The 16,015-nt window shown below is 33.6% G+C and overlaps 1 protein-coding gene across 5 annotated transcripts in view; it reads left to right on the top strand.

Moving 5' to 3' along the window:
- cyc (basic helix-loop-helix ARNT-like protein cyc) overlaps positions 1-16,015 on the top strand; it is a 74,524-nt gene that overhangs the window by 8,267 nt on the left and 50,242 nt on the right. For 3 of the 5 annotated variants that reach the window (XM_090106239.1, XM_090106255.1, XM_090106246.1), the window contains one exon: positions 701-760. The exons of 1 other annotated variant lie outside the window; for it this stretch is intronic. In XM_090106239.1, the coding sequence (XP_089962365.1) occupies positions 738-760 (23 nt within the window). In that variant the 5' untranslated portion in view covers positions 701-737. The remainder of the gene's footprint in view (positions 1-700; positions 761-16,015) is intronic. One more of the 5 variants, XM_090106262.1, reaches the window with a different exon arrangement.

Genomic DNA, 16,015 nt, shown 5'->3' on the forward strand with positions numbered 1-16,015 from the left:
AATCATTCAATCAGGTTGGATTAAAAATTAGGACTGGGTTATCTGAACACTTAATAATAAGCAATTTACTGTATACGTACGAAGTAAGTACTTGTGCACAAAATTAATGTGAACACAGCAAGGTCGAGACACGTCTTTCACCTTAATTTTTGATGATATGACGCACGTAATTTCAATGTCAAATTTGTTGAATATAATTGTCATATTTTCTAATTGTAATTTGAACGTTACTCCATTTGAACCACAATTTGAACATTGAACAGCGTTCGAAAATAATGTTTTGTTTTTTTTTCCTATGGATACGACAAACAAATTTTATAACACTATAAATAAAAATCTTGTTTGTTATTCACGCTTTGCTGTTGATTGGTCGTTAGGGCAATACGCGTGACGGACAATAGGGCGCAAAACAATGTAAAACAACGGACACTGCGCTGTCTGGCACGGACTAGGCTTTCATTTACTGCCATTTTTCGCCGATTGTAACAGGGGCCTAATGTTGAACCTAACAGATCAAACCTACACGATATTTCATTTCCCATCGCTTCCCATGTGCATTGAGCGCCCCCTACTTAACATCACCATTCGTGATCTGTGCCGCACACCTCACACCATTAGACTAAGCGCACTAACAAAGCCAAGCTTGTCACCAGACTGAAGGTGTTCGATGGTATCGGTATGAGCGGGTGCTCTGTTGCAGGTAGGCCCGGCGGCAGGTGCGGTGGCGGGCGCTACTCATGACGCGCTTCCGACATATCAGGTATTTACTCTACATCTAGATTTATTTCTCATCCTTCCATTACTTAGTTGAAGAAACACAGGACCTGGCAATTATCCGCTGAGCGAAAACGTGAACCGAATAATTTGTCGCTTTATAAGGTGTCGTAATTAAAATTTAAAAAGTACACTATCAATGGTTCCCTACTACGACCTGCGTCTATAAGGTACTAAGTTGGTACTACGTACTTTTTTATTGTTTAGTGTTACTTTTTTTATTGTTTAGTTACCATACTGGAAAATGAGGCTGATTAAACGATCTTGATGTCAGTTAACAAGAAACCTAAAATTGAAACCTGAATACTATACAACACAATTTTATTTTGAGCTTAATATTCTTAATCCGACACACGTAGGTACTGTTATTCTTTATATCTTGTTCTTAAAGGTCGCATCGAAACCAAATTCATTTGTAATATTTTGACTGCCTTGAAGTCGGGTCCGCTAAAAAATGAGCAAAATGAGTGTCCTCTGTAGACTGTACAACGGCCTGCCCGAGCTGACCCCGTCTGCCCACGTACAGCGTAACTCGTGTGAGCTTCAGCCCCTCGCGCCTCGGTGCAATTGCGTCCACTCTCCGACGGGATCGTACCGACTCGTCAATTGGTCTATCTCGGGATTCAATTAGGTACTTTAATCAGATGTGGATTCCATTAAATTGCAAGTGAATTGTATTGTTTTATGTGCGCTTTGTCGAATTCAATGCCATAGTAGGTATTATGATACCTTCATACGGGAATAATGGAATTTATAAGTCTTCGTGTTTTCGGTATATAAACATTGAGGTAGATTATCGGCTTTAAAATTCCAGTATGTTTATATAACATTATGTAACACGAGTGAGAATCTTCCAAGGTCGCCATTGTACCGGTCGAGCTCGTCATTATAATGTTCATTAAGATACAGATGGGTCAATTTAAAATATTCTTAAGTTGAATACAATTTCCGTGTTATTTTTTCGAAGAGATTATAGCACGTCGGTTATTATTCACCACTAATATGAGCACTATTTATGAGCGTAGTCAAAAATACATGTCATAAATGCGAAGACCGGCCTAGGTTCACGCAATCCGTAAAATATATTATACGACGAGTGATGAGAAACGCGTTAAAGGTCTAAATCAGTATTAGCTTGGAGAAATAAACCCTTTGATTTTTTTAAATGGAGAAATAACCGATTAACTGAAATAACCCACGGATTTTATCAGAATTCAGAAATAACCCACGGCCTCCGGGAAAGGGGCCGTGGGGTATTTCGGATTCCTAAAGACCAAAACCCCACTGTGTTCCGTCAAGACGTATCAACGACGAGGCCACGGGTATGGTAGAATTCGTCCGTGACCCCATCAGCGGTTGCCCGTCTCCAGGCCAAAACTTAGGAGAAATACCCTACGAGAACGGGCTAAACCGCTATAAACATTAAAGTCGGATTAAAAATTGTCGGTTAATTTCGACGGTAACTTAGCAGATATGATTTCTATGGAGCGTCCGTGGAGTGGTCTGCGAAATTGCGATTTGCGAACTGGAAGCTGTTTTCGGAAACAACCAGTTGCAGCCAACCAACCAACGAGTTGCAGCTTAGTATGGACTAAACAGTGAACATGGACACGGCCTCGAATCATATTGTTCACAAGACAATTTTCCTCTTTCTATTTGGCGACTTAAAAAGCTTTGTAACAACAGTATTGCTTTAAACTAAAGTATCTATTTACGAGTATATAATAAGCCCTATTTGTAGTATCGACGGTCTGTTACATGCATTTAAATCATAATTATTGTGAGTAGTCAACTGGTCAGTTACACATGGCGATTCCAGTCGGCTTGTTACAGTAATTGCCGATCGCACCAGGGACTTAGATGTGAAGTTTCAAATGATTGGACGATTAATTGACCTCAGTTTGATAATTGAGAACGCTTCCTAAAGCGAAACATTTGCAATAGCGTAGTGTGTTGAAACGTCTCGAGATATTACGTTACAATTCAGTAAAGTTATATCAGGGGTATGGATTCTATATTAATATTGATATGTAGACGTTCGAGGTAAGTATTCAGTATGTAGAATATTCAAGACATAATCTATCTGCATATATTAAAAATTATACGAAATGTGAACTTCCATTATTTTCAATTTCCTTAGTTTTTTGTCAAGATAGAAACACCGGTTTATTTACGGGTATTTGCATCTATACTCAATAATTTATGGAATAAATAATTGGACTTTACTTTAGACGAAACAATAGTTGGATTGTTTATTTTATTAGGAACAAACATTCGAGACAAAGTTTTTTAATTAACTATGAATTAGTGTTTACATCGTTTAATTAGAAGAACGATAAGCAACGTGGGTGTCTGGTTCATTATAAAAATGAAAAGGGTCATTAAAATAAACAATTTTCTCGAAAAATATACGAATATTCAAAAAAAGAGCAATACCAGATTCGCATAATGTATTCATTTGAGAGTGACATCACAGCAGGCGGCAAGTGCGGAGGACATTTGCGTGAGTCCCTTTGTGCTGGCGGGGCCGGGGCCGCGCCGGGGCCGGAGCCTTCGGCGCCAGACTGTATCCGACGCATCGGACCCCACAACTATCTATCGAATTGATCCCCAAATAACGCTTGTCCATCTTTATAAATCTTGAAATTAAAATTACTCACCACTCAGATGGAAATGCCCATAAGATCTTGCTAACTATTTTGATTCAGCACTTGACAATTAATTTTAAAATAATAAATTTAACAATGAATTGAGGAAGTTACAGTCCATACGTGATACAATTACATACTACTATTGAAAATATATGAATTATTTATGTAATTATTTTTGATTAGCGACGTATAATACAGGACTAATTGCCTAAAACGTACGTTTGTCGTAGGAAGTAGGTACCCGTACATGAATTTGTTTGGAATCAAGAAGAATCCGTTCCTCTAACGGAAAGTTGGCCGTGTTACAAGGCGTCCCAAGTAATCATTATGTTTGGCGATTCGGAAGTGAACAACAAGGATGAAGGAGGAATGTTTACCGCTTACGACACGGGTAGGGGCGGCGGCGGGTGGCGCGGGGGCTGTCAGCGACACGCAACAGGTCGCGTTGCCACCCGCTCACTCGCTCACCCGCTGTCTATACCTACATTTGTCCAACTTAAGGTTGATGTTCCGACCGTCCCTCCATACATTTTTGATTACCTCTAAACACTTAACACAGACACTATTTCTTTAAAACTAATCATTTTATCACTTCTCTATAATGAAATGTGTGCGCGTTCGACCTTTTTAATCAATAATTTACAATATTTACTTAGAAAAACAACAGTAAAATACCGGAAAAATTTGACACTTCTACAGTAGTGTGCGTGACTTTTGCCAAGCGAAACACGACATAAAGCACGACATCTAGCGCATAGACTATATACTTATTACAGATCTAGCGCGTCAATGTCTAAACGAAAGGCGATGTTTAGACATTGACGCGCTAGATGTCGTGCATTCGCGTTCGTTATCTTATGCATAATGAGCATAATTCTAATAAATCAAAGTTCTGTGTAAAAATTGAGTAATTTCATTTCCAATCGTTCAAAGAAAATAACAATAAAATAAAATAAAACTAATGACCTTAGAAACTATGTTTTTTTTTATTTATTACTCATTATTGTTCGTCCGTCGTAGGTCTGTAAACTGTATTGTACACTGAAGGTAAATGGTACTGTAGGTACTTTAGTTCGGCGTCGTCGCTCGTCGGCTTGATATAAAATTACATTCTTGATTTCATTGACACGCGCTATGATTTGCGCGCGGAATTTCTTGTGTTGTGAATTTATTTTTGTATGCTATGCATTTTAATTGATTCAAATTGCAATGTTTCTCTAGTATGCATTTGAGACTATATTGTAAATTGTAATAATTGATCGTGGGTATAGTAATTAATTATTCTAATAACGCAATTAGTAATATATGTATTTTCGGTGAGATTCAAAACAAAAAATTGGCCCGTGATTTTTATGAAATTTCACCACATTGCAAATCACATCAATCATAGTTCATACACATGTATGACGAAAGTGATTAGTATTGTGGCTAACATTGACTCATCAGTTCATCACTGAAACCAGTGATAAATCAGTACCTATATCATATTGTGTTTGAATATTTTTAAACAATGATATAAGTATACAATTATTATAAATCGGTAAACTATCAAAGTAATCACAAACTTGCAAACATTGGTAAAATGTCCAGTAGTTTATGAGCCTATTCATTACAATTTACAATCAAACAAACAAACAAAGTTTTCCTCTTTATAATATTAGTGTAGACAAACACTATGAATACGATCACTAATGCAAATTCGGGGATTTTCTAATTATTGCTAAATAATAATTGAATTCGTTTTGAAATACTCTATAATTTTTAGTGTATAAATAGACATTTATAATGTGGTGCTCATTTTTTTTGTACTGCTAACGCTATTGTAGGTACCTATTTTCGTTGTTTTATTTCAAGTGAACACGGCCATACAATTTTGTCACGAGCCGCCTATGATTGTAGGTACTTTTGTTAGGCTCCTTCGTCGTCCGCGTCGGCTCGAAAGTTCTTGATTTCATTGTCACGCGCTATGATTTGCGCGCGGATTTTCTTGTGTTGTGAATTTATTTTTGTATTATTATTATTTTTTATTTATTTTTTTATTTTATTGATTCAAATAAAATATTTCACTAGTATGCATTTGAGACTATATTGTATTATGTATAATTTATCGTAGGTATAGTTATTCTTATAACGCAGTTATATTTTCGGTGGGACAATTTGACCCGTGATTTTTCTGAAATATCACCACGTTGCAAATCACATCAATCATACACACGTATGACGAAAGTATAGTGGCTATAATTGACTCATCAGTTCATCACTGAAACCAGTGATAAATCAGTACATATATCATATTTTATTGTGTTTGAATATTTTTTAAACAACGATATAGGTATACAATATTATTATAAATCGGTAAACTACCAAAGTACTTCCGAATTTTCAGACAGACAAACAAGTAGTTTGAACACGCAGTTTTCTTATACTAGTAGCAAAAATCAAAACCATAATATTATGTTTCCCTACTATATTTTACTAAAAGTCGAGTGCGTCGAAATCGTAAATAATAATATGTTTTTCACCTTCCTGGTTATTTTCCCATAGTAAATAGTGTTTTAGGTTTGTTGTTGTAGGTAGGAATAATAATAATTATTCTTACATGTTGGTTATGAAATGTATATTGAAATAATTTACTTTTACAAATCATTAGTGATATAAGTTTTGAGTGAAAATGCTTGGATCAGCATAATATTATATGGTACTTCAAATACATGTTTTGATAAAAAAAACAATAGTGTAATAAAATAAAACTGCGTTTTATTGTAATCAATGTTGACAATTTTAAATTCCAAAATTATTGATCAATAAAATAGTTTACACCAACAAATATAACTTTTATTTTTATAACAATCGTTCATAATATAAACCGTAGCAGGTGGCGTTTTGAAGTTCTGTCTACTCATACAGAAAAATGGAAAACTTGTTTTTTTTGTAAACAATTTATTACTCATGTTGTTTGGCAACTCGAAGCGTGGTCGTCCGTCGTAGGTACTTTTGTTCGGCGTCGCGTCGTCGTCCGCGTCGGCTTGATATAAAACATTCTTGATTTCATTGACACGCGCTATGATTTGCGCGCGGAATTTCTTGTGTTGTGAATTTATTTTTGTATGCTATGCATTTTAATTGAATCAAATTGCAATATTTCTCTAGTATGCATTTGAGACTATATTGTAATAATTGATCGTGGGTAGGTATAGTAATTAATTATTCTAATAACGCAATTATATTTTCGGTGGGATTCAAAACAAAAAATTGGCCCGTGATTTTTATGAAATTTCACCACATTGCAAATTATATATTATACAATTACAATTACAATTATTATAAATCGGTAAACTATCAAAGTAATTACAAACTTGCAAAATATGCTTTTCCGAATTTTCAGACAGACACACAATTTTATTAGTTTGTTTTAGCAAAGTAGGTACCTATACCTATACGCTTACGTCGCGCGTCGCGTCGTCGAAAACGGTGCGCCCAGAAACAAACATACCTAATTCAGTTACAATCCTTTTTTTGTTCCGTAATTTATTGTATTTATTCTAATACGATTTTTTTTATTCGTCGGCCAGTTCTACTAGGTATAAAAAGATAAAATTGAAATATAATTATTGTAGCGACAGCCATATTATGTTACTATGTTTTCGTAAATATGTTTTTCACCTTCCTGGTTATTTTCACATAATCTTATCTTATATATAAAAATGAATCGCAAAATGTGTTGGTAAGCGCATAACTCGAGAACGGCTGAACCGATTTCGATCATTCTTTTTTTATTATATTCCTTGAAGTACGAGGATGGTTTTTATGTAGAGAAAACGTAAATATTATGTACCACGGGCGAAGCCGGGGCGGACCGCTAGTCTTCTTATATATAAAAATGAATCGCAAAATGTGTTGGTAAGCGCATAACTCGAGAACGGCTGAACCGATTTCGATCATTCTTTTTTTATTATATTCCTTGAAGTACGAGGATGGTTTTTATGTAGAGAAAACGTAAATATTATGTACCACGGGCGAAGCCGGGGCGGACCGCTAGTATCTTATATATAAAAATGAATCGCAAAATGTGTTGGTAAGCGCATAACTCGAGAACGGCTGAACCGATTTCGATCATTCTTTTTTTATTATATTCCTTGAAGTACGAGGATGGTTTTTATGTAGAGAAAACGTAAATATAATAATAAATTAGAACAGCTGATTCAAAATAGCCTAAAAAATCTTAATAATAATAATTACGCTTCACAGCAAGAAGAAATGTACCATATGTACCCGCACAAAGTCGATATTGTGTTGCCTACCGTTCGACTCAATGGCTAGGGTTGTAACTACCTTTAATAATTATTACCAAACTAATAAACCGAGTGATGCGAAATAACCATAATTCTTTTAGAGTTTGATAAAATGATCAGGCAGGTATTTTCTTTAATCCTCTGAATTCTCGGTTACTAAATTGTATCGTTGAAATTATTCTTAATCGCGTAAATTTAATAAATAATCATATGGAAAACACTTTTCATTTGTTTTTTTACTTTCACGCCCAACTACTATACAATAATTACGTTGTTTCGGTATTTTGACGAGAAAACGCAGGAAACATCCGTTGTATCATTTTAGATAGATTGTATATTTTGTATCTGTAGAATTGAAATCAAAGCTATGTATATGTTGTCTCCATTCTTTTCTTATCGGATTGTTGATCCCAATGCGAATGCGTCACTTAAATTTTATAAAAGACAATTAAGAACATCAAAAATAAAGTGATACGTAAATATTTCACAGTGCAATATATTATATAATTAATAATAATTATATATTTATGAAAAAATAATTACATCAGATTTAATAATAGCAATTGTTTTGAATGTACATAATATGAATAAATGATTACATCATAATAGTAATAATTACAATTGTTTTATTTCCCATTTGTTGCAACCCTAGCATATCTTCATGTAGCAGCAGAAGTACCTACACTGGCGGCGCGGCGGCATCGTGCGACATCAAAGGCATTGCCTTACTAGGTAAGTTTATAATGACTCATTTCTTTTATTATATAATTTACGTTTTACTTTTACAGAATCCGATTCAATGGATTATGAAGACGAGTCACACAACGCCATACGATAGTGATGATGAATGAACATTTCAATAAATGCATGCGTGTTTTTTTATGTTGTTTTGTAATTGTTAATTGTTTCTTAAATAAAGAAATAAACTAAATATTTAAATGATGATTTGTTATTTGCAACACAACTTTATATTTGAGATTCTTTACAAATGTATATTTAGTTTTGTATCATCAAATTTATAAATTTTATTCCATAGTTTTCAAAATTAAATGTAAATGACCATAAAAACATTAATAAAGTAAATCATTGATGTAAGGTCAGGGAACGTAATACATATATACATCTGACCATGTAGAAGCTAAGTCTTGTTGACTGCTGAAGTCTGTAAAGTTTTGTTGTCTGCTGAAGTCTGTACGCAATGAAAATGTCTGCCGTTTCGAAAATAAGTTTTTAAGACCCTAATAAATAAAATATATGTATATATAATGGCAGATCTGGTCAAATACTTTCAAAATTGTATTTTTTTCAGCACTTTCATAAGTGTCTGCCAGAATGTTATCCGCGTGATAATGGTCTGCCATTGTTATTTTCCGATAGTAATAATAATCTATTTTCAAATATCAAAATGGCAGACGTGGTCAAATGGTTTCAAAGTTCGCCAAAAATTTCCACCTGTCTTACCTAAGCGCGCGCCCCGTCCACCACTCTGGGCTTAGTGACTCCTCATCTCATGTATAGTAGGTATAGGGGAATCAACACACAAAAATCCAGGTCTGGTCAAATACATGCAGGTAGCTTTGCGCTAGCTCTCTAGCTATTACTTCTTATGGAGAGAAAACGTAAACATGTACCACGGGCGAAGCCGGGGCGGACCGCTAGTAAATAATAAAATAATAAATAGTGTATTAGATTTGTTATTGTATCTTGTATACCTACGAATAATTATTCTTACGTCTTGTTGGGAAATGTTCAAATACCTACCTATTGAAATAATTTACTGTTACAAATCATTAGTGTTATTAGTTTTGAGTGAATAGGCATGGATCAGAAATTCAGAATATAATATGCTACTAACTACTCAAATACATACATGTTTACACAACAAACACCACTGACCTCTATAACTATAAGTTATAGAGGTCAGTGACCGTCAGTGACAAACACTATGGATACCTACGCTCGCGAATGCAAATTCGGTGATTTACTAATTATTGATACCTAGTCATTGAATTCGTTTTGAAATAGCCTGTACTTTGTAATTTTTAGTGTTATAGACATTTATAAAATGTGGTGCTCATTTTTTTGTAATAAATCATCCCGAACGCTATTGTATTTTCGTTGTTTTATTTCAAGTGAACACCTAGGTATACAATTTTGTCACGAGCCGCCTCTGGCCTCTGGGTGAAATAAACAAGTCAAATGATTTTTGTTCTAATTGTATTTTGGTAGTAGTTTGTTTAGAATTTACATTACCATTGTTTAATTTTTATTTTGTATTTGCAGTAAAATAAAAAGATGAAAAACTTCATTAGGTATATTGTACGACACCTCACTCTGAATCGCGCTAGCGAAATTTTTTCGTTACAGAGCACATATACAACTTTCGGACAATCTTCATTGAGGCCGGCCGGCAAATCGAGTATGTCGAGAAACTTCACTTATTCGATGGAGGTATTCTACCTTCCTTCCTCCACAGTTGTGGGACCCCGACGTGCATTGAACACGCAGCTTTCTGATACTAGTAGCTAAAATCAAAACCACAGATATGTCTGTGATCAAAACCATAATAATATTTTTACCTATTATTTTACTAAAAGTCGAGTGCATCGAAATCGTAAATATGTTTTTCACCTTCCTGGTTTTTTTTCCATAGTAAATAGTGTTTTTGATTTGTTGTTGTATGAATAATTATTCTTACTTGTTGGTTATGAAATGTATTTTGAAATAATTTACTTTTACAAATCATTACTGATATTAGTTTTGAGTGAAAATGCTTGGATCAGCATAATATCATATTTGCTACTTCAAATACATGTTTTGATTAAAAAAAAACAATAGTGTAATGTAGGTAATAAAATAAAACTGCGTTTTATTGTAGGTAATCAATTTTGACATTATTTATTTCCCAAAATTACAATAAAATAGTTTACGCCAACAAATATAACTTTTATTTTTATAACAATCCTACTTCCTACTAATGCGAAAGTTCATACATGTTTCAAAAGAAAAACTTTTACTTTTACTATTATTTCAATTTATCCGGTTTAATTAAGACTTAATATTGATACATATGATCATTATAAATACAAATAGGAATTAACAATATAACGAATACGTGGCACAACTAAAATTTTACCGATACCACCCGTGGTCATTCTCCTTTGTGGGTCATTTGTAACAGGATGGCGGTTCTACAGCGAAAAAAGAAAAATGATGGTCAGAACGCTGATACCGGATACCTTAAGATACTGTAATATAAAATATTACTAGATTAGATAAAATATTATAGGTAGTATCTTCACCGTGTGTGACGCGCTTTACATTCACGCCATCTAGAGTTAAATCTTTATCATTTTTGTATACGTCTGTGTGTGTAAACGACCCTGTATGCAATGACAGATGTTAAAACGCATAATTTTACCGAATTGGGTGGATTTTAAGGCAATGATATAACATATTTCAATAAAATATAATATTCAGTAACCGCCATGACTATTCCTAGGTTTGATGACTATTCCAATTACGCAAAAACTCAAATAAACTAGAAATGTAGAATTCAGCGCCATCTAGCGGGATATTGGCTGGGAACAGATCGTTGCAATCACCTTAAACGTATTTCAAATAACTTAGAGCCTCAAAAGTCTTCATATCTATTTCTAGAGTTCTACTTGAGACGCGAAGACTGTGTACAATTGGTATACACTGATGAGTTTTGTTTAGTGTTACGCGATAATACATCTTCATAAAGCAGTCGATTAATTTATCGTATTAAGATATCAGTTACAGAAAATACCTTTTAATAATACCCTCGAATTCGAAATCGTTGTTCTAATAATATTAAGATTGAGATGAGAAGGCCTTTTAATGTCAACGTTCAAGGAATTTCTTTTTAGCGTAAAAATATCTGTACATAATTTTTTCTCTCGCTGGTGCTTTTGTCAATAATTGACGATTTAAATTGATTACCCACACAATACACACAAATATCGCACACGTGTGTAATAATAATACAACTTTATTATAACGTGAGGATCTCGTCAAATAAAGGACGTTCAAACAGTGTGGTGAGATGTACGTCGGTGTTTGTGTTGGCCGATATCGGCTGTCAGTAAACAATATGCATCCTTGCTCAGTCTCCCGTGTTGATAATTTCACGTTAAAGTAAGCCCTGACCCGGAGCTGTGTGCGTTCGCAACTTGATCGAATTCCAACTGTAGCCAACTCAAACATCCTACAGACAAGTCCACTTACATGCCGAAGACAATAGTATATAGTAGTGCCTATTATACTATAGTTCTTTCCACTTACCTTTCCACCATAGAAATCTAGAGAGATGCCAATCGCTTGCGTTGAGTACGAAACCGTGTCTTGCATTACAAATTTACGCACACAACTGCAGTAAACAAAATCAAAACAATACTTCGCGTTGTGTGTACACAAAAATATGAGAGCGACTATTCGTTCGCACACTAGATTGTAAGTGACGTATGTATACAGCACGACTACAGCTTGTTCTTTTTTTGGGCATATTGCTGCGACACCGGCCCCGCCCCCTAACCATATCTCCCTTTAGTTTCTGTGATCTGTGCTTTCCACCTAAGATGATTTCTGTGACACATTGATTTTTGACACGTGTAGAGATGTCGGTTACTGAAATCGTATCAATCGTAATCAATTATTTCGGATAATCGATATTATTTTATATGGAAATGAAATCGATTTGAATAAAGTACCAAAATTAGTTTTTTCGGCATTTCGCCAACAATTAACTAGGGAAACTTAGCAAACAACAGCAACAAAAAGTCAACAATAACAATTAGTAACAATAACAGAATACCACGTAAAGTATCTATATAAAAATGCAACTTGTATACAAGGCTGACGCACTCGTACAGACGATTGACTCGATTGACAAACGATCACAAGATGGGCGCCGCGGCCGATTATATGATTTTCCAACTCTATGATTTTTTAACGATTCATTTCATGTACACGAATTGCGTAGGTATTATATTTTTGTGTTATTTTATTTTATTTTTCATTATATTTAACTAAACAATACTGTTTTTGATTTATAAGCTTAAGATGTTTCATTTTTTAATTTTTGGTAATAATGCCGCCATGAAATAAAAATATTATACACTAAAATTATTTTGGATTTTTAAACATAAAATACGTAATTCGGAACACGATGAAGTGTCACAGGAATCATCATAGGTGAAAAGAACTATAGGATGATCTCAATATGGAAGCAAACTTTATTGGTCTTTTATATTGAAAATCATTCTGTCAACAAGAAGTGTCAACAAACATTTTAGCGTGTACAAATGTGTTAACGCTTATAATTTAAATTAAACAGTTTAAAATTAAATATTGATCATTTAAGTACAACACTCTATCTTTTAACTCAAAAGACTTATAATATTTGTAAATTGTATGAGTAAATACAATTTTCATTAAACCATAAAAAAATCGCAGCATTCATAAAGAGTCGTACAGTCGCGCCATCTCCCAGACGTCTTCTTTAAGCCGACAATCGATATCGTGAAATATAAACGAGTAATAATTTGCTCAACTATCGTTAAGGTGATTCCTACGATCTGTTCCCAGCCAATGTCCCGCTAGATGGCGCTGAATTCTACATTTCTAGTTTATTTGAGTTTTTGCGTAATTGGAAAAGATTAAGGTCGTAGGAATAGTCATGGCGGTTACTGAATATTATATTTTATTGAAATATGTCATATCATTGCCTTAAAATCCACCCAATTCGGTAAAAAAATGCATTATAACATCTGTCATTGCATACAGGGTCGTTTACACACACAGACGTATACAAAAATGATAAAGATTTAAGTCTAGATGGCGTGAATGTAAAACAAGTAGGATTGTTATAAAAATAAAAGTTATATTTGTTGGCGTAAACTATTTTGTTGTAATTTTGGGAAATAAATAATGTCAAAATTGATTACAATAAAACGCAGTTTTATTTTATTACATTACACTATTGTTTTTTTTATCAAAACATGTATTTGAAGTAGCATATACCTATGATATAATATTATGCTAAGAATAATTATTCATACAACAACAAATCTAAAACACTATTTACTATGGAAAAAAACCAGGAAGGTGAAAAAGATATTTACGATTTCGACGCACTCGACTTTTAGTAAAATATAGTAGGTAAAAATTAAACAATGGTAATGTAAATTCTAAACAAACTACTACCAAAATACAATTAGAACAAAAATCATTTGACTTGTTTATTTCACCCAGAGGCCAGAGACGGCTCGTGACAAAATTGTATAGGTGTTCACTTGAAATAAAACAACGAAAATACGTTCGGGATGATTTATTACAAAAAAATGAGCACCACATTTTATAAATGTCTATAACACTAAAAATTACAAAGTACAGGCTATTTCAAAACGAATTCAATGACTAGGTATCAATAATTAGTAAATCACCGAATTTGCATTCGCGAGCGTAGGTATCCATAGTGTTTGTCACTGACGGTCACTGACCTCTATAACTTATAGTTATAGAGGTCAGTGGTGTTTGTTGTGTAAACATGTATGTATTTGAGTAGTTAGTAGCATATTATATTCTGAATTTCTGATCCATGCCTATTCACTCAAAACTAATAACACTAATGATTTGTAACAGTAAATTATTTCAATAGGTAGGTATTTGAACATTTCCCAACAAGACGTAAGAATAATCATTCGTAGGTATACAAGATACAATAACAAATCTAATACACTATTTATTATTTTATTATTTACTAGCGGTCCGCCCCGGCTTCGCCCGTGGTACATGTTTACGTTTTCTCTCCATAAGAAGTAATAGCTAGAGAGCTAGCGCAAAGCTACCTGTATGTATTTGACCAGACCTGGATTTTTGTGTGTTGATTCCCCTATACCTACTATACATGAGATGAGGAGTCACTAAGCCCAGAGTGGTGGACGGGGCGCGCGCTTAGGTAAGACAGGTGGAAATTTTTGGCGAACTTTGAAACCATTTGACCACGTCTGCCATTTTGATATTTGAAAATAGATTATTATTACTATCGGAAAATAACAATGGCAGACCATTATCACGCGGATAACATTCTGGCAGACACTTATGAAAGTGCTGAAAAAAATACAATTTTGAAAGTATTTGACCAGATCTGCCATTCATATATTTTATTTATTAGGGTCTTAAAAACTTATTTTCGAAACGGCAGACATTTTCATTGCGTACAGACTTCAGCAGACAACAAAACTTTACAGACTTCAGCAGTCAACAAGACTTAGCTTCTACATGGTCAGATGTATATATGTATTACGTTCCCTGACCTTACATCAATGATTTACTTTATTAATGTTTTTATGGTCATTTACATTTAATTTTGAAAACTATGGAATAAAATTTATAAATTTGATGATACAAAACTAAATATACATTTGTAAAGAATCTCAAATATAAAGTTGTGTTGCAAATAACAAATCATCATTTAAATATTTAGTTTATTTCTTTATTTAAGAAACAATTAACAATTACAAAACAACATAAAAAAACACGCATGCATTTATTGAAATGTTCATTCATCATCACTATCGTATGGCGTTGTGTGACTCGTCTTCATAATCCATTGAATCGGATTCTGTAAAAGTAAAACGTAAATTATATAATAAAAGAAATGAGTAAAGTCAAAAATAATTATTAAAGAGTTAATCATTATAAACTTACCTAGTAAGGCAATGCCTTTGATGTCGCACGATGCCGCCGCGCCGCCAGTGTAGGTACTTCTGCTGCTACATGAAAATATGCTAGGGTTGCAACAAATGGGAAATAAAACAATTGTGATTATTACTATTATGATGTTATCATTTATTCATATGTACATTCAAAACAATTGCGATTATTAAATCTGATGTAATTATTTTTTCATAAATATATAATTATTATTAATTACATAATATATTGCACTGTGAAATATTTACGTATCACTTTATTTTTGATGTTCTTAATTGTCTTTTATAAAATTTAAGTGACGCATTCGCATTGGGATTAACAATCCGATAAGAAAAGAATGGAGACAACATATACATAGCTTTGATTTCAATTCTACAGATACAAAATATACAATCTATCTAAAATGATACAACGGATGTTTCCTGCGTTTTCTCGTCAAAATACCGAAACAACGTAATTATTGTATAGTAGTTGGGCGTGAAAGTAAAAAAACAAATGAAAAGTGTTTTCCATATGATTATTTATTAAATTTACGCGATTAAGAATAATTTCAACGAT

This window comes from Colias eurytheme, chromosome 1, assembly GCF_061535395.1.
Source record: "Colias eurytheme isolate Ceu_HAF_F1 chromosome 1, ilColEury1 Martin Lab GWU primary, whole genome shotgun sequence".
Taxonomy (NCBI): Eukaryota; Metazoa; Arthropoda; class Insecta; order Lepidoptera; family Pieridae; genus Colias; species Colias eurytheme.